This window comes from Pieris brassicae, chromosome 9 (assembly GCF_905147105.1).
Source record: "Pieris brassicae chromosome 9, ilPieBrab1.1, whole genome shotgun sequence".
NCBI classification, from domain to species: Eukaryota; Metazoa; Arthropoda; class Insecta; order Lepidoptera; family Pieridae; genus Pieris; species Pieris brassicae.
This window is the reverse complement of record NC_059673.1, coordinates 313,114-340,934: the sequence shown is the minus strand read 5'-3', so window position 1 is coordinate 340,934 and position 27,821 is coordinate 313,114. Positions and strand designations below refer to the sequence as shown.

The 27,821-nt window shown below is 39.1% G+C and overlaps 1 protein-coding gene across 3 annotated transcripts in view; it reads left to right on the top strand.

Moving 5' to 3' along the window:
* LOC123714358 overlaps nucleotides 1-27,821 on the top strand; it is a 70,234-nt gene that overhangs the window by 18,978 nt on the left and 23,435 nt on the right. Inside the window, exons 2-15 of one of the 3 annotated variants that reach the window (XM_045668587.1) lie at nucleotides 7,437-7,704; nucleotides 8,345-8,549; nucleotides 14,081-14,277; nucleotides 14,373-14,503; nucleotides 14,775-14,946; nucleotides 15,349-15,486; nucleotides 25,357-25,663; nucleotides 25,740-25,851; nucleotides 25,938-26,407; nucleotides 26,521-26,639; nucleotides 26,727-26,815; nucleotides 27,192-27,309; nucleotides 27,388-27,485; nucleotides 27,645-27,786. In XM_045668587.1, the coding sequence (XP_045524543.1) occupies nucleotides 7,447-7,704; nucleotides 8,345-8,549; nucleotides 14,081-14,277; nucleotides 14,373-14,503; nucleotides 14,775-14,946; nucleotides 15,349-15,486; nucleotides 25,357-25,663; nucleotides 25,740-25,851; nucleotides 25,938-26,407; nucleotides 26,521-26,639; nucleotides 26,727-26,815; nucleotides 27,192-27,309; nucleotides 27,388-27,485; nucleotides 27,645-27,786 (2,556 nt within the window). In that variant the 5' untranslated portion in view covers nucleotides 7,437-7,446. Of the gene's footprint in view, nucleotides 1-7,436; nucleotides 7,705-8,344; nucleotides 8,550-14,080; nucleotides 14,278-14,363; nucleotides 14,504-14,774; nucleotides 14,947-15,348; nucleotides 15,487-25,356; nucleotides 25,664-25,739; nucleotides 25,852-25,937; nucleotides 26,408-26,520; nucleotides 26,640-26,726; nucleotides 26,816-27,191; nucleotides 27,310-27,387; nucleotides 27,486-27,644; nucleotides 27,787-27,821 lie in introns of all 3 variants that reach the window. The other 2 variants (XM_045668586.1, XM_045668588.1) reach the window with 2 other exon arrangements.

Genomic DNA, 27,821 nt, shown 5'->3' with positions numbered 1-27,821 from the left:
GGTGTATGTATTATTATTTGATTGCTTAACGATCATTTGCATGGTTAGATAAACACAATATGTTACCTGCATTTTGTTCAACTAAATAAAAATCTATATATTTTTTAAATATTTAGTTTAATTTGATCCAACAATTCAATGCACATAGCTATTCTGCACTACAAGACGACCCGTATTGGATCCAGACATCCAATCTCCCGGCCATCAAACGGGAGCTTACGACTGTAAACAAAGAGCGCATTTATCTTAAGAGCTGTGTCGCGAACGGACAGCATCCGTCGAGTCCCCGCTCGGCTCTCTACTCGCTCAGCGGAATTGTTCTTGGGATATCTAAAAGGCTTGCTATTCATTTAGTATATGGATTGTACAACGTATAACATGTTATATACACCTATATATTTGATTATCTCTTAAAAAGTATATAGTTTTTGCGTCCGTAGCAGATTTGATTGTGATCTCCACATTTCATTTACACTTTATATCATCCACAGTACATTCCAGTTACTGCGTAAAGATAAGACAGTAACCGTCTTACCGTTAAAAACACTAAACACTTTGTAACTAAACTATTAATGTGCCAAATTCATTATGCATGTTATAATTATGTGACTAAGGTATATACATATAAATGTATCGTGGTTATCTCAACAAACTTATTTAACACTGACTGGCCACATTATATACTATAAACTAAATAGTTGCCTCGGACTTGGCAAATGTAATTTAAAATATGAGGTTGTTTAATAAAAAATAATATAGTATTTAAAGAAAAGACAGCAAAAAGATTGTCAGAGCATTAAGATTTAGCTTTATATTTTTATCATATGAGAGGGTTGTTAGTAGTCATTCCAAAAAACATCATGAGACAAGGTTTTTTTGCCGCAAGGCGAATAATTATTATGATAATCAAGATAATTAGAATTTCAAATCAGCTTTGAAGCATTTTTTAAACTTATTAAGCTTATGTTTTCCTGAACTGAATTAGTGTGGAAGGTAGACTAATTGCTTTGACTGGACAGCGACCTGACCTACTTAAATTTACGATACGTTCTTTCTGAGACTTGATTTCTTAAAATTGGCCGAACCACATAACAAATACACACTTTTGGGTTCTAGCAGGGACTCGGGATGATGACCACGTTGTACCTTTCCGACCACTCGAGCAGCTTCTTTAGAACTGTGAGCGTACACTTTATCATTTTGCTTACTGTGTGTGAAATCGTGAAAAAATTTTCATCGGTAAAGAGTAACTTTCTGTGCTTTTCATCTGCGTATCGCGACAGAAAGTGTTTTGATCAATCCACTCTCTTTAATTGTAAAGATTGATTTAGGGCATGTCCTGTATATCGATTATTAGCACCGAGCCTCTGTCCTAGCGGGAATCTTCATTTCTCGCGATAAGATTTTTGCTTCCTTATGGGGTTTCGACGAATTCTGGTTTAAACAACACTAACAGCCTTTGTAGTTCCAACAGAATGCGGCCGCCCCGATTATTTCTGGTCTCTGACAGACGAAGTGTTTTTGTAACTGTTGATAATACGATATACGAACATACATTTGATACCAAGCTTTTGAAATGTCTGGAATATGACCGACAGCTCTATACCCACTTTGTGCAAGGCCGTCGGCATATATCTTTAACACCCCATTCCATATTGTAATTTGATAATTAACACGAAAGTAACAGTATTTATGGCTAGACATATAAACATTATCTTGCATCTTGAACTTGTCCAGCAGAGGATTAAGTGTATTAATCATATGAAACCTTTTTCTTATGTAATTTCTTTAAATTATTACAACAAAACCACCTACTAATATGTCACAGTTCTTAACATCCGCAATTTTGTTGTTTAAATGCTAGCGAAAAATGTATTCGCTTTCCTCATATCGCTTAATACCGGCACAGTGTTAACTTAATCCCCTTATATAAATGTACCTACTATATACGTATAAAGGAGTTGAAATAGGCATGCTGACCAGGACTAGTAACATAATTATCGTGTAGGACATGTATATCTGTTGATTTGAATTTATTATATTAAGTCGTTGCTAAAACACGGTTCATTTTTGAGTTAACGTAAAGTACTGTATTTAATCAATAATCATCATCGTTATCATCAGCCTCTTTATTTGAAATTCGTTTCACTGGGAGCATACCTCCTTGACGATGTCGTCAGGCCACCTAGTTGGTGGGCGGCCGCGCCGTCTTTTGTTCTGACGAGGTCTCTATTCAAGGTGCCCGCAGGTCCATAGGTAATTGCGCGCTATGTGTCCTGCCCACCGCCACTTAGATGTTGCGACAGCCCTTACTATGTCGCTTACCCCAGTCTTTGCACGAATGGCTTTAATTTGTACGCGATCGAAGGGAGATGTCATGCACTGCACACTGCGCGACACAGGCTTTCCGCCGTGCGTTGTATGAGCGTTATGGTTTCAGCTACATAAGTAAAGACAGGATGCACTTATTGAAGAATTTATTTTCAGTGCTATGGAGAAGGGTCCTCGCATTAACTCTCCATTCGCTCTAAGAGCTGCTCTTAGTAATGCCTTCGAAATACGTCTCCCGTATTCAGCTCGACTTGCGCCATTATGTAGCACGAAAAACAGAATAGAGTTTCTATTTTGTGTTTTGTGGTATATAAATAAAAAACTGTTTGTGTGTGTCGTCATATCGATGACCCGCGATAACCGACGACGTTTGACCCCAGGGAAGTTCAACAACTATCAAGCCCGATACACGCATTCACATGTACCTACTACGCAATATGGTTAGTAGAACTTCAAATGAAATGCCACACTGTCCAGAAACAGCCACATGCGTGAGAGTAGCGCTTTTGTCTACCACGTCGTTGATAAAATACATTTCACGAAATGTTTTTCGATAATAGGATACATTGTATCCTATTTTAGTATCTCCGCAAGGTTTTCAATCCAACACAAATTAGGGAAATATTCATATTTCTGTCGGTGGAAGTTTGAAGAGCAATAAAAACACACTCGAAGGGGCACAAACTGTATTGGTTGGGGTGAGTGCTCGGCTATGATGTAGCAAACACGGTGAGGTAGCCCGAAGGGGGCTTATTCATTTCATTGCTATTTACTTAATTGTTAGAAATTTGATAAATATCAAAAATGTTTTTTTTTATACGAGGTACATGTACCCCGTGCTGACTTTAGTAGATACGAAATGATATAATATAATCTTCTGAAACAGACTATTCAGAACCAACACACTTTTAAAATTCGAACCAGTGAAATGCCTACGATTAGCTTCCAACAACACAATACAGCTTGTATTCCACCTTATAATACAAATTTCTTAAGATTTGGTTTTCATATCGTGGTGTAGAGACTATTAAAAAATCTTTGGAGCTATTGCAAAACAACTGTTGTCTCGTATTGTCGGACTTTTAACTTTACGAAATTTATCAACTGTCACAATCCTGTGACTATGGCTCACTACAAATTTTCTGTGGTGGAATTGAGGATTTAGATAGCACGTATTGAGCCTCAATATTCGCACTACGCAAACAGTAAACAGACAAACGTAAATAGACGCTGTCCTCACGTCTACCTCGCACTAGAAATTCGTTTCACTCTTTATCTTTAATGTTTTTTCTTTATAGCTCTTGATTTGAGAGGTTGTAGTGAATTTAAATTAAAAATATTTTCATTTGATTGATACACATAGTATTTAGTAAAAGTTAAATTTAGTTTATAATTATGGCCTGTCCTCCTCTGCTCTTCCTAGATATGTATGAATATCTAGTTTGACAAACTACTTAATTAAATCATGATTAGCGAGCGGCCTTAGCTAGTTGCTGTTTACAGCTTTGTAAATTTTGAACTAAGATCTTTAATGGCTTCTGCGGTGGATGTATATAGTTTTATAATATCTGAATACTAAATAAAACGACTTGTAAGTATATTTTGTGATTTTCCCATTCAAATAAATATTAATACAAATAGTTCGTGAATTTTATTGCATCGTTAACAAGTAGGTTACATGAATATCTTAAAAGGCCTGAATAGACGAGATTAAAGCTCGGTGTGTCTAGGCAAACGACGCGAGGAGTAGGTTTTCCATAGAAGTATATCAAATGTAGAGCGCTACACGCCACAAGTCACACTGAAGGAAGGACATTCCTCTTAATTGTGCGGCATATATCACACCAATGTCTTAAGGGCGCGCACGAGCGAGTTACAAAGTGGGCAAGTTACATAAGCGAACCGGCCAGTACTGGCTTGGATCGTGCCGACAGTGCAACCGCGTCCTGCATACCGAACGCTAATCGAATTCTCTTGGCACCATTGCATATGCAAGCACGACATAGAGGCGTAATGAGTTCATGAATGCGATTTTATTGGGTGGATTATGTTGCCCTTGCCAACGATAGTTAAGTCTTGTCGATCATCAACATCGATATAATAGCTGGAATAAATTATGTTCACGCCGAAATAACTCGCGTACGTAAAATGTGAGATTGCGTTCATTATGTCTGCATCGTCTCGGTGTAACAGGCGCTTGGCGGATGCACTGCAACACTGGCGAACGTTCAACAATTCTTCAAATGTACCTAATGACTTAGTAATATGCCCTCTTTTGGCTCATCATGATTTTAGTATATGCTTTAATATGTTACAATATATGAAATTTAAGATTGTACTGCCATTTGCTATTGTTAATATAATATGAAGCTTATACATTTACTTTAATTAAACAAACCACTAGGGTTTATTTGATTTGTCAATATTTCTAGATTTATAAATTAAACACTAATTACTGGTCGATAGCAATAGTGATTGCTTATTGTTAATCGACATCTAGCAATATTAGCAAATCAAATAAACAACTAGTATCAACGGTTTAAAACTTATTTGACTTTGACTTTGTTGATTCACAAGTTCTGTGACACACATCGTTAATGGCATCTGACAGTGACGCCATTGCTTTGACATACCTACCTATATGAAAATAAACACTTGTTTGATTATACATAATGCTTATTTATTATAGATATATGTGTATTTCTTTATAACAATGTTACAAGTATTTATATCTTTCTAATATATTATTATTATAAAAATATCACGACTCACGACAGAGCACTATAACTACAGTATAAATTTATGCCTACATATATAAAATTGTAAATAATACTATATTAAATTACGATTAGCTCAAAAATAGACAGGCACATATATCTAGTTGCAATTTTAATGCTTACATTTGTTTCTCGATGCTTCATATTTCGTTTATTTCATTAAAAACCACGGAATGAAATAGTAAACCTTGGTTTTTACAACTATGTACGTAGAAAATGGAATCGATTGTCTAGTACATTTACGTTACATCAGTGCGTTACACGATGGTCCCCAGTAAAAATAACTATGAGCAAAAAATGTGGTGTGTCCGTAACCATGAGAGTAGACTCCGAAGGGCAACGACACCGCGTATGATCGATGTCGCGATAATCCATATCGATTGGCTGATAAAGGCTTGTTTGACAACGTCCCTGGCCCCGGCTGCCTGCTCCCGGGACTTAAACCCCGTCTCTAAATTGTGACACGTTTCATAGTTTATCATGATTTTAATAATTAATAATAAGATTAGATTTGAGCAGATGTTTTTCAAATTTAATCACTTATGAGATGTAGATTATTGTAATTACCACATAATAAATTATTTAAAAACGTGGAAAAATAAAGGAATTTTGGTGTGCTTTACTTTTCGATACGTTAGATAGGTAACACAGGCGTGATACCTAGGTGGTCACTAGCTAGTGAGAATACGAAATGGTTAAAGAAAACAATGTTTTAACCGGATTAAAGTTTTGCGTGCTTTACAGCGTGCGTGGTCACGGTGACTGAACCGTCGGAAAAATTTAAATTTAAAATTATGTAAAATAATTACAAGTTTATAATAATACAAATAGCTTTAATCCGGTTGATTAAATTAAATGGTTTTCTTTCAATGTGTAAAAGCGATGTTAACCAAAGACAATACTATACGAAATGGTATCAATATTTAGAGAATCTCCTATGCTATAAAAAATTATGCCTAAATATATTTTTCTATAATGAAATTGCTATCCCCAGTAGACGCGGATTTGATTAAATCAAATCGGAAAGCAGTGATCAGCACATCCACGTCCTCGCAAAATATATGTACTCGGGAGATTGATCTGTACCCAATTACATAGGGACAGGGTTCGGTCAGACCATGTTAACTGTTAGGTACTGATAAGGCTTTCACGTATCCTCCCCCCGTCGTTGACAACCCTACGCAAATTACATTTCGAAATACAGATGTACGATCAACGTATGTATCGTTTATTATTTTGCAGGTTGTCATAGGGTTGAACCGAGTTAAATTAGTTAAAATTGTGTTGTTGTCATTTAGAATCGATTATATCTGATACTGATTTATTTTAATCGCTATATATATATAACAAATATGTTTTTGAAATGTTCTTAATCAAAAAGACACTACTTCGTCTGACCATAGAGTACAATCAATATTAACTTAACACATTTCGTGCCACGCAACGCTATTAAAGGGCGATTAAAAAATAATAACGCCCGAACAACGATTAGCAACAAAAGTTTGAAACACCTGCCAACCCTATTCTGGATAGACATGCGTCACTAATTGACGGGTTTAGGGGAGTTGTGTATGGAGGTGGAGTAAAAGTACTGTATAATGTTGTAGCGGTTATGAACTATAGGATTTACGAAATATATAAGTATATGTCCGAACCAATGCGAGTTAGATACTTCGAGAAAGAAGCGAACCAAGCGCGAGCCCTCTGGCATTGGGTTTGCATGTCACTTAACACGGTTAGCCTTCTTTTTGTCCTGTACTATAAAAAGAAGACAGTTCCTTAGTTATAACATTAATTTTATTAACAATTATTGACTAATTAAAAAAATATTTTACGTTGTACCAAGTAATACCAACTAAATGTCATGTTTTCCGTCGTGGCAAGCCCTAAAATAGCTCACAACGACAAAATAATCTTTATAGCTGATAAGATAAGGTTCGATATTGCCTATCGAGACAGATATTGATAATGGGCTTAGGGCGAATGTGTATGGAGGAGCTTAGGGATTTGTATCGTGTAGGTAGGGCTTAAGGTCTTTGATACATTGCTTTTTGATACATACATTATTTATCAATATAATAGACATTTTTTTAGTATTTCCTTAGACCTTAGCACATCACACGTTTTTTAGGATTCATACGAAATCACTTTGGGTCACAGTAACTTGTGAATGTAGGCAATATCTAGATGGCAACATATGATCTTCCTTTAATGTTTAAGCAACTGGGGGATCCTATCCTTTCAACTAACGAGCAAATTAACATTATTGTTTTTTTTTCCTCTATGAATCCCGAATGATAAATTAATAATGGCCATCTCGTGTTACAGTTTCGCTAGTATGGAAAAAGCGAAAGCCTACATAAAAAGCTCGTTGAATACGAGCGGCGGGCCTAACCTTAGCCCGCCGGCGACCAACGGGAACGGAAATAATACTCCCGGGGCTGGGAAGTCACCAGTCTCACCTGCCCCTGCCGTCGCCTCCGCTATGCCCGCCGTGCCCGCTGCACGCGACGCTGCCGACGAGCGCGTGTGCTTCGTGTGCGGTGGGAATGGCTTCAGCGATTACTTCACTATACGGGTGAAGCCTGATCCGCAGGTATATATTGTTGAGTATGGTATGGTGGTGGGTATAACATTAAAATAAATATGTATCGTTTGCCTGTATTACATTTAGATTTGAACATAGAAAACACCCACTAATACATTCTCAACCACTCTGCGTTTCTTAATAATAATTAAATGTTAAGTTAGAGTTTAAATGATCAATATTACCACGTCAATAATTTGCAAAGACATGCCAGCCAAATATAACCGCTTTGGACTAGTTCTCAATCGTCGGGACGCATGAAACAGTTGACTTGTGACCCGCACAATTTGGTGTGGTTGACATCGCGCGACCCTCGAATTCATTTGTTTTGCTGATCAATTTATTTTGCGACATCTTATTATGCTCTGATTGTTTCGTTTAAAATAATAACTTCAATTATTATTATAGTCGTAGTCAAAACATACTTTGCGACAGTCGGGGAACGCTATTTTGCAATAGACTCATTCTGTGATTAGCTGACTGTAGGAAATAGTCTAAAATAATTTATGAAAATTTCTTAGTTACTATACACGTAGGTTTGTTCGCACTATGTTCTAATAAGCTTAGATATGTTTATTTGTGGTGATAAAAAGAGTGTAATGAAGTAATGAAAATTTAATTTTAACCTTAAATCGACACACATCCACAGAGCAGCGAGCCTTACTTTCCGTTCCTGGGTGCGCACGCGGCGCCGGCCGGCTACCGCGCCGACGGCGACGAGGAGGGCACCGTTAAGTGCTGTTGCGTGTGTTATACCTTCTTGAGATCGCAATGGGAGCAGTACGACAGAGAGAACAAACCTCACACGCAACGATTCTACTGGATGAAGAGGCTGGACGGGAAGCCCTTTATTGGTAAGTCTTAAGGAGACATCATTCATTCGAAATTACCTAGGTGATTCAACCAGTTTTATTAAAACATTGATAAGATAAGATAGGCCTGTTTCTAATAACCTTAAAATAAAACATGAATCGTCACTACATTAATATTGCATTAAATCGATAATATAATAGAGTATTTCCGAACCAACCTTGGGACTCTCAAGAAAAGACGGTACAAATCCTTAAAAGGCCTCTGGCATTGAGTGTCCATGGACGGCGGTTAACATCAGAAGCCCGTTTGTCCCTGTTTTATATAAAAAAACCTAGTAGTTTCATAGCAGAATCTTAGTTCGTGCAATGGAATCTTACGTAGTTGTGGATAGGATCTCCACGTTGGTATTTGATTTAATATGTTGAAGTCGAGACCACATATACAACATATCATATTAATGTTCCGATTTCATTAACACGTTGCTAAAAAAAATATGTAATAACTATGATTATTTTAAAAATTCCTAACATTTTCCTAGAGAAAATTTCATTTATTCTCTTTGAGCGAAATATTCCGTACATTTTTCCAAAGGAAAATCTCCTTTTCCCAAGTGCGGGTTGAGAAATTTTCCGATGCATGTGAACTCGGCTATGGCAAATTGTATATATCCCTTATCACCGCGTGTAGAACAAATCGAATATAGACAATATTAAAGGTTATCATCATTACATTGATATTACCGTTCCGGCTTAGACGAAGATGTACTTATACAATAAAGGATCCATAAAAATGCCGCTCAAAAAGAAAATACTTTGTATATTTATGTTACTAATATAATACATGAAGTAGATATTTTTTATAATCTCTTGCCAACAAGAAGCAATAATGATAATATTCACATTTTGGTTTGAATAGACGCGTGCATAATTTGATTTGTTGAATAATTTAATGATAAACGGGTCAGGCTCCACAGCTGTGTCCTACGTACGTATATATTTATAACATACAATATTTTATATTGTCATTAAATATAGAGTTTAGTGAGAACCGTAGCAATTACTAAAATAAAAGTCTCAATATAATTAATTGTCGTTCGCTATGATAAGGTATCTGATAACGTAGATAAAGTATTTCGGGACGTAACGAGACGCTGCTACCTAGAAGACGTAAAATCATATTTTTGACGGCTGAGAAACTCGAAAATCATGCTTTTTAGACACGAGTAGCGAGGGTGCACGACATTTCCTAATTAAAAGGGCATGTCATAATGTAGCACCTTCATTTTTAAAAACTCTCCACGGAATTATTCGCAAATTCGCCCGGAATTTTATTTGAAAGCCCGGACTCCAGCAAGAGTGAAAAACTAAGGAAAGTCGCCGAATTAGGTCACGGGATCTGGTTGGAAAATGTTTCAGACAATTTTTCCTTAGCGAATTTTTTTCAAATAAAACTATTTTTCACGGAATTTTAAGGTTTTCGGTCATTGAGACTAGAGTTTGCTTCTTTCGAGCGAATCTGATGTTCGTTTCATAATTTAAGTGCACTCAGTATGGCGTGAGTGTAGTAGCAGTTTTATTTTTAGTCGCACTTAGCTGCGGGCATAAGAAATTTCTTACGGGTGCCACATCGGCATATTTATGTATCGACGACCACTTTTTTTTCGTCTTTCACACAAAAACGTACAGCTTTTTATCGAACATGAATTATGTATCCTATTTGATCAATCGGCTATATTTACATTGCTGCTTATAAGGCACATACATACTCATGTACCGAAGTATACTCGCATTTAACAGCAATGAACAAACAAAAATCAGATTACAATGGTCTTGCAAAAATTGATGATCAGCCCAGCGATATGAAGGACTTACTCTCTTATCTCTCAAACCTTAGATTAGATTGGGGTGTTGCTTTTTTGCACGTTATTATATTTGGTCAAACCTTATGTAAATAACTTTTTTTTGGTAAACATTATGTAATCCATTAAATAAATTATGATAATCCTATAATCGGCTTTGGAAAAATGATAATTATAAAATAAAGAGAGCGATTATACGGTGTATAACATACATATAGCGGAAAATATACATCTGTGTTTGTGATATCACAATATTGATCGTTTTAGACGAATTTCAATATCTAAACGAGTGCTCGTATCGCACCGTCCCTAGGGACCCACTAGGGATGGACCGCTCCTGTACAATACGGTACCAAACCGAGCATATATGTTAAGAGACCCCGGACGAAATATTATTCATTTATAAATAAATCGCGATGTTTAATGCAATAGGCAGCTTTGTTACAATTCTTGTGTCGGCAACGAAAGAATGTTCAAAAGATGTTTTGACTTTATCAGTTAGAGGCATTGTTGTCCATGTTATCACATTACCCGCTTGTCATACTATTTTTGCTATATTTACTAATATATATAAGACATTTCTACGTTTATTTTCGAATCCATTCAAATTATAAAACTATTCATGCAGGCCCTCAGGTGTTTGTTATAAAAGTTCATGCTATTTTTTTAGGATGGCGCTAAATTTTTCGACGCCATCGCCCTGGCCTAGCCCTAGCTCCGTCAAATTGATATTTTTATCTCTTATTCTGCCTCGCTATTTCACACGTTTTCACATATCGTAACAACATTACGTTTTATCTTTTTTAAGAATGTTTTTCTCTTTTCTGTCTGCAACCGTTAGTCTTTTTGGAAATGTGACAATCAATAAGGGGCTTACAATGGTCGTAGGCAGTGGCAGGGCAGTGTTTTAGCAATAATTTCTACACTTAATTGTTCATTGCCGTGTGATAATTTGAAGCTATCAAGCGGATCGTCTGCTGTGTGGTGACAGTGGTTAATCAACATTCCGGTTCGCTACTGTTACGTGCCCGGGATAACGACCCACCATGAATAATGTATCGAAGAAAAAACTGCGCGCTGATAATTACGACTACAATGCCGATCATTTGTTTTATCGAGTCGTGTGTTGCTCTGATGCTTTTTTTAATCCATAATTTGTCTAAATACTCAATCCATAATCTCTAAATGTTCAACGTATCACTGTAATAAACTCAAATATATCTTTAACTCTATAGTTAAAATACTTATAATAATGGTAGGCTTTTATTTCAGATACCTTTACACTAAAACACATTTATATTTCTAAGTATCTGTGTGGCATTTTTTGGCAAACGTCTTCTACAAATCTCGCCTTTGCTGTCTGCACTGTGCCACTCTGCCATGTACCACCACGAGTTGTTTCCTTAATTTGGTCTATCCACTTATTCGTTCATAGTACCTTGGTTTGAAAAATGAATAAATATCAATATTTCGATAGGGAATAGCTTTACGGCTCATTGTCCGGTTTCTAATTTCGTATTCTATTGAAATATTCCATGTAACGTGTCGTGTTTATCGTGTACAGTAGAATCTGTAAACAGGATTCAATCAATGCGAAACGGTTGAAAGGGATCGCCGCGCACTGTATTACTTGTTATTTCATATTTAGAGTTGCGCAATTCCAACTGAAACGTGTGTTTTGCTAATTGGTTCGTGTTAAATATGGAGAGAGGTTTATCAGAATGTCAAAGAAGAGCAACGCTTAGATATAACTATGATATTCATAAAGTTGACATTGAATAATCTTAAAGGACACCACGATAGCCATCTGTAAGTACAAAGATGTTGCCCGAATATATTACGACGTAACACCATTGACCACAACATGTAACAACCTTGGGAGGTGCCCAGACCTCATTATCATTTGTTAATCTAATAGGCAAGTAGGTTATCAACCTCCTGACACACGTCGTCCACATTTTGAGTCTAAGGCAAGTCGGTATGCTTAGTAGGCAGAACGTCCATTGGTGCATTCCGGGGACCTAACCTACGAGCTGAAGCGTGAAATTCCCACGCTGAAGCCACCAGGCTAACACTGCTTTCTCGGCATTCTGTACTCTCAGTTTATATATTAAGTTAAGACGTAATTGTCGATCAAAAGAATGATAAAATTCATCACACAGTCGGAGACAGAATTGTGTATGTTATAATAGGGCAATATGAAATGTTCTCCATTTCAAGCGCATTACAGACACGATACGGAACTCGTTGTATCGTGTTGGTTTTCTTTCTTGTCCAGATTTGTTTGGATAAACAAGGTGGGTTGCGAGCTGACGATCGATGCGGGCTTTTGTTCATATAACAGTAGAGTTACATCCCGCCTATGCCGTAAATAACGATTATGAAACTAGAAAATAACTACTGAAGTAGTCAATGAAAATTTGTCTGTTAATTCGAGTACTATATAGGACCCACGACATATACATTTCATAATAGTGATTTAGATATTTGATATGATAAGTAATATAAGAATTTTGTAACATTTATGTTTATCACAATAGTCATGTATTTTAGAAAATATAACTTGTAACAAATATTGTCATATACCATAATATATGAAGTGGTGAAGTTTATAAAATAAATATATGAAATTAATTCCGTCCTTTGTAACTGTTTTGCTATATAAATAAAAGTGAATCGGACAATACGTTGTTCAGCACAGAACTCGGAGATGGCTGGACCAATTCGAGGTGTTTTCTACTGAGAAGAAATGAAAAATTTAATAAAAAAATATTTTATTATACTTAGGCTTTTATTCCGTAAACGTGAACGGAGTCTAGGGTAGCCCATATGTAGCTACTTAATTGGTATTACTTAAATGGTAAGCTACGTAAAAAAATTACATTAAGGCGAAACGAAGTTAGTTATAAATATGATCTGCATTTATGCTCAGGGAAGTTATTGAATATTTAAAAAATCCCTTGTGCCTTCCTGGTAATCATGTTATTTGTTTCTTATAATAATAATGAACTTATTAATCAGTACAGTTTTGTGCTCGCAAAAAAGACTTTAGAGGATACCATCCAATTCTGTTTACCATAATCATATTGTAATTTGCTACTAATCGAGACGCAAAAGTTCTAGTGTAGGTGAGCAGGCACAGGTGTACTGGTTGAAGTCAGTTCGTCGTCTAGTCTCGCCGTGAGTAATGCTCATTACGATACCATCCAAAGTGTTTGTTTTCACAACTGTTCTATGAAATGGCATCAAGCGAAACGCTTCAGCACAATTGTGTTAAGGGGTAAATTAGTTTATAAAAGATTTTTTTTTCTTCGATTATTTTAAATTTTACCAAACATTTATTTGTACCCTTAAGTGAAGAAATAAAATGTAGCCAAGTTAGGTGCTGGCTACAAAGTGACTGTCGAGGCTCGACTTACGTTTTCTCGAGGTCACGCATGATCAATGAGATCCCAGTCTGTCACGCCGGTGACGACGCGGTATCACTATCAGCTGTTCACTTTCACCGATCCGTCGAGTGACCGTGACCCGTTGCGATTTACCTGCGTTATCGCTATCAAAAACCCTCGCTGTACTTTTGAAACATCTAGACTTAGCTTTGAGTACGACTCAAAATAAAATCATATTTATATCCTAAAAAATAAGTTCGTTTCAGGTATTTTAACAGATTGTTAAAAAATTCAATGTATTAATTTGACCACAACAATCTTTCAGGGGCCGACATGTCCTTCCAAGGCGAGTACGCGGCCCAGGTGCTGGGTCTGGGTGCGGACGGGACCAACGCGCGGGACGGGGGAGACGCCCTTCCCAGCGCGCCGACCGCGCCGCCCACGCCCCGCCCCCTCCACGAACAGACCCCGAGGGCCATCTCGCCCAAGAAAGAGCACGGCAAGTTCAACAATGTCGGACGGGTGGGTTTTCTCAATATAATAACCGTATGACGATACGGCCTAGGGTTAAACGAGTAGTGTTTGTATTTGTTTCAATCCAAAAATAGACGTCGCAGACGCGCTTCGGCGCAGCCGGCGTGGAAGAGGAAGGCGTGCTGGACCTGCGGGCGAGGGACCCCTCCGTCATCTCCGTGGGATCTCAGCACTCTGGCACCTCGGAGCCGGCGGGCTATCTCGACGCGGTCAGGTGCGACTCTTTGTTCTCTCTTTGCATGACTACACAGACACCCAACACCTCCACTGCATGGAGGCTGTACAGAGGCGTCGTTCGGATTAATACTTGCAGCTGAGTTTGCTGGTCGTCGAGGCAGAATACGAGTGGTTCCAGAAGTGAGCGTTATTTAAGGAAGCTTTTGCCGGTAGTGAGAATGTTCATCGTGAACAACCGTTGGGCCCGCCCGTTTAAAGTTGTGATGACGTCACGTCTTTCAATGCTAACCCTTTATTGACCGTTGCAGGTCGACCGTGTCCGTGTACTCGGGCAACTCGAACTCGAGCTCGGACAGAGACATCTTGGACCTGTCGATGCCGGACAAGAACTGCATGACGGAGGTCTGCTACGTCTGCGGAGACGAGTACCGCCGAGGGGCTCTCGTCAATCTGCACACCACTTCGCCCAAGGACAAGTGTGTGAGTCGCGCGCCGCACGCACTTCACTACACTACACTACACTTTATTGCACTTTGCTACCTTGACACCTTGAGTAGTAAAAATAAAATATCAACACAAGATAAGATTGTCGTGTTCTGTAAATGTTTAGCGTGTTAATACTCTTGGGTTATGAAGTTGGTCGCGGTTCTCACGCGGATACGCTGACGGCTTTTTTATGTCCCATGCCTTTAATTGTTTAAATTATTTAAGAAATGCGTAGTCTTTCAGCGACATAGGGAGATGCCGGATTCGAAACGATAATTGTTTTGGCTCATCAAAAAGGTTGTTCACACTAATGAACATTTAGGTTTGAGGGCGCTCTAGATCTCTCGTTGTAATGGATGTCACGGTCGTAATAAAGGAGTGCGATGTGATCCGCAGAGCAAGCAGGCGTACTTCCCCATCTTTGGCGAGCAGCACCCGCGGCCTCCTCGCTCCAGGCCCAAGGACGCCGCGGGGACCGTCCGCGCCTGCGCCGCCTGCCACACGCACCTCGTGCACCAGTGGAACTCCTACCAGGTGGGTCCGGTCGCCGAGTCGGGGGCGTGGCCGTTTAGCGGCCGGTCGCTAAGCGAACGCACACGACGAGGACTTTCCTACCGTTTTGGCAAATGTCACGAGACGTGAATTCGTTATGAAGTTACGTTTGCACGAGGCTTTAGACCAAACAGGCGTGTGTATTTTTCAATTAACAAATATTGTGAAACTCAATTTACACATACTCGCATCTCCACGTCTACGGAAACCTGCAGCGCTTGCCCTGACACGACATCGACTTCTCAGAATTAGGTTCCATCTAGATCTAGCTAAACCGAACTCTTCACTGAAATATTAATTCTTTATGGAAATTGACGAAAAAGAAGATTCGACCAGACTAAATGTAGCAGAGCATTGTTGAAAATACCGATACTTATAATAATAATAATAATTTATTTGCAAGTATATGTTATAGTGGTACAATCTATATTTTGCATAATATACAATATATATAATATATAAAATTACATTATTCAATCATTACATTATTAAAATATATTATTATGTAAATAAATGATACCATGGGTACACTTGTGAGTGGACTCCAAATCATGGAAAAGAAAATATTTGCCGCACAGTACAGGAACGTACAGCCAGTTCACCAAACAGCTAGGCAAGACTCGGATCGATGTCGTTACATTACTTCCTAGCCTCTTGATTGTTAATTTAATTTAGTTCCACTTTGTTTTTTAAAGAATTATTTTTATGTCAGATGTTTCATCTCTTTTTCTCCGCCACGTGGTCACTATCGTACGAATGGCCTCATCAATAGCCAGTCAGTTCATTAAATGCTGTTACAAACGCACGGCTAGGCCGCAGTTCATTAAATGCTGTTACAAACGCACGGCTAGGCCGCAGTTCATTAAATGCTGTTACAAACGCACGGCTAGGCCGCAGTTCATTAAATGCTGTTACAAACGCGCCGCAGTTCATTAAATGCTGTTACAAACGCACGGCTAGGCCGCAGTTCATTAAATGCTGTTACAAACGCACGGCTAGGCCGCAGTTCATTAAATGCTGTTACAAACGCACGGCTAGGCCGCAGTTCATTAAATGCTGTTACAAACGCACGGCTAGGCCGCAGTTCATTAAATGCTGTTACAAACGCACGGCTAGGCCGCAGTTCATTAAATGCTGTTACAAACGCACGGCTAGGCCGCAGTTCATTAAATGCTGTTACAAACGCACGGCTATTCCGCAGTTCATTAAATGCTGTTACAAACGCACGGCTAGGCCGCAGTTCATTAAATGCTGTTACAAACGCACGGCTAGGCCGCAGTTCATTAAATGCTGTTACAAACGCGCCGCAGTTCATTAAATGCTGTTACAAACGCACGGCTAGGCCGCAGTTCATTAAATGCTGTTACAAACGCACGGCTAGGCCGCAGTTCATTAAATGCTGTTACAAACGCACGGCTAGGCCGCAGTTCATTAAATGCTGTTACAAACGCGCCGCAGTTCATTAAATGCTGTTACAAACGCACGGCTAGGCCGCAGTTCATTAAATGCTGTTACAAACGCACGGCTAGGCCGCAGTTCATTAAATGCTGTTACAAACGCACGGCTAGGCCGCAGTTCATTAAATGCTGTTACAAACGCACGGCTAGGCCGCAGTTCATTAAATGCTGTTACAAACGCACGGCTAGGCCGCAGTTCATTAAATGCTGTTACAAACGCACGGCTAGGCCGCAGTTCATTAAATGCTGTTACAAACGCACGGCTAGGCCGCAGTTCATTAAATGCTGTTACAAACGCACGGCTAGGCCGCAGTTCATTAAATGCTGTTACAAACGCGCCGCAGTTCATTAAATGTCGTTACAAACGCACGGCTAGGCCGTTCGTTGAACGGCTTATTAAGCTAGTTGGCTGCGACGTATACGCAATTATTAGATGCAAGTTCGTGTTTCCGTTTTATTTGAAGGGCTTCTTAACTTTTGCATACAAGTTGTCCTAAGTCCTGTAAAATAAATAAAACTAGTTACAACGCCTCCAGGAACCATATACCAACTTTTTTTAGTATTGTATTTTGTTAACATAGCTCTTACACATTCAAAGAAAACACTTTTTTACCGGATTAAAGCTATGTATTATTATAAACTTATATTTTACGTCCGCCATAGTTCAGCTGTTTCATTTCTACGAACGTGCTTTCGTGAGAACCTGAACTAAAATTTGTGTTTATTGCTTAAAATAAAAATATATTTTCGATTAGTTTGCTTATCTTTTTTATAGGTTTTTGAAAGCTCAATTTTAAAGAAAGCAAAAACCTAATCCGCTATTTTGCTTGTAATTTTTTTCTGCTTCAACTTCCAACATGTACCGTAGATATACTATTATGTGTGAAGTTGTAAACTTCAACACATTATTTTTGAATTAGTACATTATTTAAATTGAATTTGAGGATCTGACATCAAAACGTGAATATATATTTAGTTCACATGAGCTAGTAAATAATTCATTGTGGTGAATGGCAAATAACAAATGCGAAGACTGTTTGTGTGAAATAACTTGTTCCAATATTTTCCTCCACGTCACAGACGGATTAGAGCACTGCGTAGTTCGGTGTCGAGAGGCTTTAATAAAGCCTGCTCTCTCAGAAGTCATTTCTCTCCAATTTAAATTGTGATGTATTTTTGATATCAGAGAAGAAATTCAATAATTAATCATAATAATTAGTATTCGTAATTAAGCCCGTTTATTTAGAATCTTTACAAATGTTGAATATACTTTATTTTCGTGTTATCCTAATATCCTTGCTTCCTCAGGCTCATTGTAAAGGCCAGCTTTTTTCTAATAACTCTATCCGTTGCTCTCCGCCTATTTTTAGGGCGCCATCTTCTCCTTTTTACCCCTTGGTCATTTCCATATACACTGGAATGAGTAAATCGAAAAAAAATGTCATTTCATTCCACTGAACCTCAACTATTCGCGGTATCTCGAATTATTGAGACTTTATAACTCGAACAATACATTATTTCCCTAAGAACTATTGATAATACGTATACTCTTTCAAAATTTGAATATCAAAAAGGATACTCTGTAAGTCGTTATGAAATTAATGACGTCTTACTTGGAATTCCCCGAAATAAAAGCAATAACATCCAAAATGAATGTTTGTTTCTCTTATATTGAGTTTGTCTTGTACGCGTGCAATGAATAAGTACATTCATAAAAAATATATATACTACAAAACGTAAATTTAATTGTTATTCAAATTCTACTATACAAATAAAAAAATTGAAACTTAGAACTGGCGCCTCTGTAAGTCGAAATTTCAGGAGTGAAAATCATATGAATCTCAAAGTTTTAGTGTTAAAGAAAACTCAATTTTTTTGCATTTCCCTTGACATCCGAGTTATAGAGATTCTACTTTGTATCGTGCTTTCTGCCCCGCCCTTTGCCACTTCTGTTTTTGGGCTACGGCAGCTATTTAAGGTTTCAGATAACATTCGGTAGCAAAAATATATTCATTGTTAAATGTTTTATTTTTATACTCTTGAGTTAATCAGTTATAATGTATTTAGAACATTATTTCTTATCACATTTTCTTTTCACATGAGAAACCTAATATATACTAAAGAGATACACGTCATCAGACAGCCGTCAAAATTTTAGTCTACTAGACTCATTCTGATATGTATCTTTATTGCTCGTTTGAGTCGGTTGAACACGTTTACGAATTTTAAACGATAAGTTATTAAATAATTGCACACCCTCATGCTTAATAGACTTCTTTCGACTATAGGTAACTTGGTATGTGATCTATAAACGTTAAATTCACATTTATTGTAAATATTTCTTCGACTAAGCAAATACTCAGCAACAGACATACAAATTAAATTCCTTATCTGGCTGTACACGGCGCTTATGTGGGTTATATTTTAATAATTCTTTTGATGCGAATAAAATTACGTACTCGTGATATTGACGATCGGTTCAAATCCCCATTTCAATGCACGATTAAAGCAAGTACATAATATAAGTAATAAAAGTGACGGAGCCGATAGCCCGACCTCAAGGGCGGGATCGGCGACGATAACCTGCCGTAAGTAATGCGTCAGAGATAGCCCCTTATTTGCTCACCACTTTTATTGATCTATTTTTATACGGGAACTTTCAACAAAATATTAAAACAGCCAACAACGTATTGATTACCGGAAATAGTGTGAAATCAATAAATAAAATCAATCCTAATTGTAAGATAAAAGATGTGGCGTCTCGGGACGCTATTTAATTCTGTAAAATTCCGAGGCGATTCTTTTTATGATCACTTACTGGTTATATGCTTACTGTAAATAGTGGAAGCGAGCGTTTGTTCGAATTACGGTTACGAGCAAGAGAGGAGCCTGCCTACCGCCGCCGTATGCGTGAAAGAAAGGGAAGTTAGACAGGCTGGCGCCGTAACGCGTTACGTAACGAAGCGGTCTACCCTCCCTTACGACGTTTATCACTTCAAAAACAAGTTTCGTGTCACCTCGTCGAATTAGTAAAAAAAACTATAAATATAATTCTAACACAATTTTAAAAAAACTATTATAGCTATCTAGTTTCGAAATGTTGAATAAAGAGAAACATCTGATAAATTCCCACAAACCGTTGCACATCCGTGCTTCCATGAATATGCGTAAAGTGGTTGGGTAAATATTGCAACTGGCGGAGTGCTAATACTTATGAGTTTCCCGTACCAACACCTAACTCGTCAACTTTGTTTAGATTAGCAAAACTGGTTATTTTTTAGCTTGCCTCTCCAAAGACCAATTCTGACCTAAATTAATACGTGTAGTACACGATAATAGCCTTTTTTTTTTGTGTTGTTACTATTTTGCTATATAAAAATGGCGCAATAGAAGAGTAACAAATAAATATATTGAATGAGAGGTATATTTGGCACAGACATTATAAATTTCTGAATAGCTTACGTCCAACCGTTCCAAACGCTATTATCAGTAGTAGCACGGCGAGTGACACTTTCCCAGCGCCGCGATCGAGCGTGCACGCATACGTGCGCCGCGAGTACGTAGTTACGTACGTGTTCGTTGTACGTGCAGTGTTTGTGGTGTGTGTGTTGTGTGTTTAAATGGATATTGATGGGGATCGAAGTGGATTTTGACATTATGCCCATGTACGGCAAGGAGGGGAAAATAGGAGAGGTAAGGCATTACTGCGTATACCGTGTCTGTGTTTTGCTAAAAATCGAATAGAATTTATTGAAATATTTTGTTTTTTCAAGGATTAGGGATTTTTTTTAAAATATTGGTGGTGAGATTCTTATTCAATTTCTATGATCCAGATCATAAAGGAATCGTAATAATTGAAAGACTGATGTTAGAGTTGAGCCGATAAACGAAAGAATATTCCACTATTTATCAAAGTATTTGTTTGTTGCGTACATTGTTATCGCAGCAATTAAGTGGGTTAAGATGACAGTGATCTGTAACTATTTACGCCGTATCTGTGGTGCCTTAAACAACGAGAACAAACATGGAAAAATAAGACCTCAAGAGATATTCGTATTGGTTTTTATTACATCATGTTAGGAACTGTAGAGCTTACGATGATATTTATACAAGTGGCAAGGGCAGGATGTTAAGTGATACCGCCGGCCATGCCCAAAGGCTCGCGAATGCGTTGCCGGCCTCGGCGTATGAATTGATACGCGCTTTTCTTGAGTCCGTCAAGTCCTAAGTCGAATTTGTTCGTAAATACAAATAAAATAATTACACTCTTAGATAGGTTAGGTTATCTGGATTATATCGCGTTCAAGACAAACAATGAAGAAAAAACGCAGTAATAAATTCAAATGAAAATTGCTATTGAAATGACATGAAACGGCTTGATTGTAGAAATGTGTGGTGTTTGATAAATGTACGAATCTTGTGCATTCTTGAAAGGCTACGCTAGTAAAAATCTTGGTCTTTAAACATTCATTAGTATTTATCTTCATTATTAAACCTCTTATTAAATATATTACACTTGATACCTTGGTCATGAAATCGTCACTATACTAATATTATATTTCTAATCATAATTTCTCTATATTCAGGGTTTGTCTTTTCTACTTCTTTTCTATTTAGGTTATGAACGTTAGTAATGTCAAGAGGTCTCTACACCTTGATGTGTTTGTTTAGGTGAATGTAATGTTCATTCAATGACTAGTCTACGCTATCCAGTAGCTATTCAGCACATTGTGAGTTGTCCTACTGCCATAACTAAGAAAGTTTTTTAACGCGTCAATCGCGCAAACGACCGCGGTTAACGTACACAGTACTAATAACAATTATTTGACTTTCATAAGTTAATATTGTTACTATTGTGTTGTCCTAAATATTAATATTAAAAAGTTCGCTTTCAAGTATATTAATTAAATCATAAAATTAAAAGGACATGTACGGTTCCTGGGTCAACGGAATGCTTCAAATAATAGTGATTTATTGATTTACTCTATATTTGATATATATATATATATACTCTATATTTACCACTCGCGTGTTACAATAGAATATGAGCGAAATAATGACGTGCTAATTGCTATATACCGAACGAATACAATTTAACAGTCGAAGAGAGTGCCTACGTCTGGCTATGCTCTCGGGGTGTAACTCCCATGATTTAGTTCGCTATGAACGAATGTAGAAGAGAGTGCCTGCGTCGGGCTATACTCTCGGGACGTAACTCCGACGATTTGGGAAATCGTCACGCTTATAAGTGATCGATATGTACATCCATAGCACGTACAAACGTAGGAATTTGTCAAGCTTGTAACTGAGCAAGAATGTACGAACCTTGGCACGTACATGGGGATCATCACGCTTATAAACTAAGAAAGCCTGGGTGAGCAAAATGTACAGCCTTGGCTCGTACGGGACACATGCAATGATCCATGTAAGACCAATCCAGCCTTTACGCTATTGCCCCACTGGGCTTTGTATTAAAATTTCTCTTCAGTTCGCGAACATGGCAAGAAATCTTTCATCATATCGATCCCATATTTTAACTGTGTAAAGGTGTCAATAAGATTCTAGGGATTTGAAACTGCTAAACACTGGATTTTGTTATCAGCGCGTGTCAACTTATCCGTGACCTTTGCTCGAGTAAAATGATTTTGTAAAAATAAATGGGCATTTTCTGGTCGGGTCATGTAAATTATCATTCGATAATAAATTAATTTGAGTGATAATCATGAATTACGCGTATCAGCAGCCGGCGAAGGCATGCCACGAGCGATTGGTGAATCTACTAGCCATTATTTGAATTTTTCTATTTGCTCGAAACACGACCGCGTGACAAAGAAACACTCTGCCACGTAAGTTGTTTGCTTAATAGTTCCAAGAATATATATATATATATATTTGTAAATGTTTAATATTTACACAAATGTTATTCGTGCTACATCGAGAAATGTCAATAATACGCAATAATTGTGGATTAATGAGGTGGAGCGTTAAAATTTAATTCAAATAATATTATTGACACTAATGCTTTAAGTACATGTGGCACCTATACATCGAGGGATTTTTGTGGACATAAAGCGCAGTCCATGTGATTCCTTCAAGAAGGTTTTGCGCGGTGATGGCGATTAAAATTTTAATATTGATTTAGTCCTTTTCAACGTAGACCAGTAATTTACCAAATTACTATGTCAATTATATTGAAATCGGAGTTTCGGAGGAGAAGTAGGCTCAGGACGTAAGTGCTCTTCTCAACTAAAGCCAGCTTAGCCGTTTTATAAAATATTTACAATGTGTTATCAATAGATTTCGTTACTGATACCATCAAACGAAAACTTAACGGAAAACAGTCAAATATATAGAAATCTGTCTACCTTATCTGACTGATTGGTTAAATTATTATTATATGATGACATTGACATGTCCACCGACTGAAACTCCATTTTGACATTTATAGTTTTAACTTAATTTTTAGACGGAATGTTTAAATTGAAAAACTTTAGATACAGTGGATAATAATCATTCAAATTGTTTTCTTAATCACTTTCATTGATAACATATCACTAAAACCTAGTTTTTTTTTTATCACGATACTATAATGATGCACACACATTTATTTTTTTAATTCTTAGTTATGCGTATCGTAAGGTATCCGGTTCGAGGCGGTTCCATCGTTATTTACACAAGCGATACCAAATGTGCTAATAATGACTGATCGTTAAATGAATTTGATTCTCGCTGACGACTAAGTTCTTGCAACTTTAATAAATTTTTCATTTTGATATCAAATAATTTACATATAGAGAACGTTATTTCTTCAACCCAATCAGTTTCATTATCGTCGTTGTGTATTCAATACTTTGACGTCAAGTCGTTTTCAGCAGTCACTGATGGCTACATGAAATTGACTAATAATTAAGGAAGGGTTTAGATTTATTGCGTTTAAAATTAAATTAATTAATTAGGTCTGTCCAAAAGTGTCCCTGTGGTTTTTAAGTAAAAGGAGTCAGGTCATTTTTCTCGCCAAACCATTTTGGAGACACACAGCTATGGCAAGCAGCCGGTTAGGATGGCGCTAACTATAAAAGCTAGCGCGACCGCAGACCAGTCGGAAAATAGTAAACGGCTTTTATCTAACTTGGACTTTGTTCCATTTGGAGTAGATACTCTTGGGAAGAGGAGTTCAAGTGCTCAGACGCTAATTAAGGATTTACAACAGCTGATGGCGACGTGTATCTCTTTCTTTTATATTAAGTTTCTCATGTAAATAAAAATATATTTTTTTGTAATGAAAAATGTTGTATTATTAGGAATTATATTGCCCCAATAATAGAAAATAAATATCCAGATACATAATAAAGTATGTTTACTTGCAATGACAGAAGATGTCTGTCCTCAGCGACTTGACCCGCGATAGCCCACCGCTGGGGTCGCCCGCGCACATGGTTGAAGATCATTACGTGCGCTGATAAGTTTAAGAAATACTAATCAATTAATCATACAGCATACTAATGTTACATAAATAGTACATAATAAATATAATATATTAGATTTTGAAGTTAGAACTACTCATAGCCTTAATAACGAATGGTAACCAATTAATATTATTTGTCAGTTGTTTAGCGTCAATAAATTTTGATTACATTATTAAAATCGTATGTCCTAGACTAATGTACACCGATAAGATTATGAGATTCGTACAAGGCACCGTATTCGAGCCACAATTCTTCTTCGTATATAGACGTGATCATATCGACAGGGTCGGCCGTGTCAATAATTGAACTTATTTTTATCATAGCGTATATAGCGGTTATCGCAGAGCTTGACATGGTGCGATAACCCGCGAACAACGGTGTCACGTCCACTACATCCATCAGAGTTAACTCTTGATATTAACATTATTAGAGCAATTACGAATATTGGCAATAACTTCTCTCGTTACAATGTATCTGCTGTCTTAAATGGAATGTACTGGTATAATAGGAATTTCGATAAAGATTCTATTAAGTTCGGCGACCCCAAAAGATGTTGCTCATAATTTTTATACCATATCAGTATTGAAGAAATAATTGAAGATTAACATTGAACATTTAGGCATTTGATTAGCAACGATTATCGCAAGTCTGGAAGATTAAACGATATCTACTGATAATTTACATGTTTGGACGGCCGTTATGATAATATGAACGCATGATTTACAATTGTTGATAAGATTCACAAAACTACTAACTAACACACCTTTCAATGGACAACGTCACAAATGTAAATTATATAATAGCGCGATTGAGATTCAATTTTGATGACGTTTTCTATTAAGTCCCATGTTACCAAAGGAGGAATCCGAAGAAGAAGTTGTGGATCTCCGCGTGTGTCGGTAAAGTAAAATATTCCTTTGTGTTTTCAGATGCGAGGCGTACCTCCCCACGAACGCGTCTACACTCTGCGGACGCGGCCGCCTTCCTTACTCCCACCTTCGCCCCTGAGTCTCGCCTCGAGCGGGGACAAGTCGGCCGCTCACGCGCATTCCCCTTCCTTGGAGCGGCCGCCCAGTCAGACCACGGCCACGTTCGTGTGCTACGTGTGCGGTGTGTCGGCGCCCAGTTCCCAGCTCCGGCTGGTGTACTGCTGTCCCAACCCGGAGAGAGAACCCTACTACCCTTTTATATATAACCTCAAACCTCACCCCGACGCGAGCCCTATTAGTCCACAGGGTGAGCATAGATTTACAGAGATAGATCGTTACGTGAATGTAATATGAAAAATCATACCACACGACTGCTTCTCCAGGAATGGTGCAGATCTGCGCGTCGTGCAACAAGAGCATCCCGCACAAGCATCCCGCCTTCAGCGAAAACGGAGATGTCAACCTCAACAATGCGCACACGAACAATAATATTAGGTATTTACTTCTCTTTTTTTACTTCTCGAAAAGACCTCTCTGAGGTCGAATAGGAGTAATTTGGCTTATGCCAATGGCGATTGCAGGTTTAAGCCGTACGAGATGAAGAGCACGGGCGTGGCGACGAAGCGGCCGTCCAGTGCGCTAGCGGCCAGCCCTCACTCGCACTCGGTCAGCGGAGAGAACGGGTTGGGCCTGTACAGGTGCTACGTGTGCGCGGGACTGTTCCCGCAGCAGTCCATGGAGTGGCTGTCGACGAGCGCCGAGTACATGAACTCGCACGCCATGCACTTTCCGTGCCTGGCCGTGTGCGGGGCGGGGGCGGGGCCGGGCGCCGGGGGGGCCGCGCCGCGGGGCGGGAGGGTGCTCTCCTGCTCGCGCTGCGTGCGCCACCTGGCCCGCCAATGGGAGCTCATGGACGCCGAGCGGGTGCCGCTGGAGCATCGGCGCTACAACATCCCGTCCCCCCTGCCGTCCAACTCCTCGGTGGGCGGCGAGAGGGTCATCCCCACGCCGCCCTCCACCGCCTCGGACCGGACCGTGGCCAGCAATAGCGGTAGGTTGACGCGACTCGATCTCTTCCCCTGATCGTTGCCGCCCTCCTCGCAATTTGCAGTATTGTGTTAGCGTGCTACGTCCCGTAATGATCTCCGTTTTGTAATGCTCCAGCGTGCACGTCCATCTACTGCTTCCTGTGCGGGCTGCATTCGGACTTCACGTTGGCGCGGATCCTGTACGGCCAGCCGCAGGGCAACGCGCCGTACTTTCCTTGCCTGCTCACGCATCAGGTTTTATTTTCGTTTCCATCTCCGTTAACGCGGTTCGCCCATTTTGAGAGGCGACGGAAGTGTTTTATTCTATCGTTTCCCTTGCAGAGTCATCCGAACGCGGAACAGCTGCGCGAGAACGGTTCCGCCCTAGTCTGCACCTTCTGTTACCATTCCTTGCTCAGTCAGTGGAGGAGGTGAGATTCATATACATCGCTAGAATTTTACTAAATTCTCAAAAATAAATTAAAAATAAGTCACCGGCGCAACAACCTTTTTAGCTCTGGGCCTCAGAGATCTGTACCTGGTTCGTGATCGTTTGTCAATAACATAGGCGAGTAGGCGATCGGCCTCCCGTGTCTGACACGCACGAGTCGGTTTCCTCACGATGTTTTCCTTCACCGGTCGAGCTAAAGTTAAATGCGCACATGGAAAGAAAGTCCATCGGCGTACAGCCGGGGGTCGAACCTACGACTCCAGACACCGCTCTCTACCTGACCGACATTGCGTCTCCAAACATAATTGAAGTTGCGCCAGGTAGAGTTTTCTAAACCTGTTCTCATCGTACTGCAGATACGAAGAGAGCGGCAACTTCCCGGCAGAGAGACGCGCCTACAACACGCACGACTACCACTGCCACCTCTGCGCGGTCAAGACCTACAGGAAACGGGTGCGCGCCTTGCCCATCAAGGTGAGGCCCCTCTCCAATGTCATTCCGGACGACGCGGAGACGGCCGGCGGAGCTCATCCCTGGTGTGTGTTGTTCCAGGAATTTCCATTCCTGAGCCAGAGGAGAACTGAAAATTCGTTGTTGCTGGAGAACGGCGACTACGCCGTCGTGTGCTTGGACTGTTACGAGAGCTTGAGGTGAGTCGTTTCGACGCTCTATTTGGCTTCTGAGGGAAGAAAAGAGTCGGTGAGAGGATGTACTGTAGACTGAGCATGATATATGATTTGGTGAAGTTTAATAAATAAATAAATAACCGAAGTATCGCTTAACTTCGACTAAAGCCCGTACGAACGCAGGACGCAGGCGCAGGACTACGAGCGCCGAGGCGTGCCCGTGGAGAAACGCGAGTACAACTGGCTGCAGCAGCCCCCGCCGCCCGAGGACAGCGCCGACGTCACCATCGCCCGACTGCCCTCGGGAGACCGCTCCGACAAGCTGGTGGGTGGGCGACCTCGACTCCTTCCCTTCGCGAG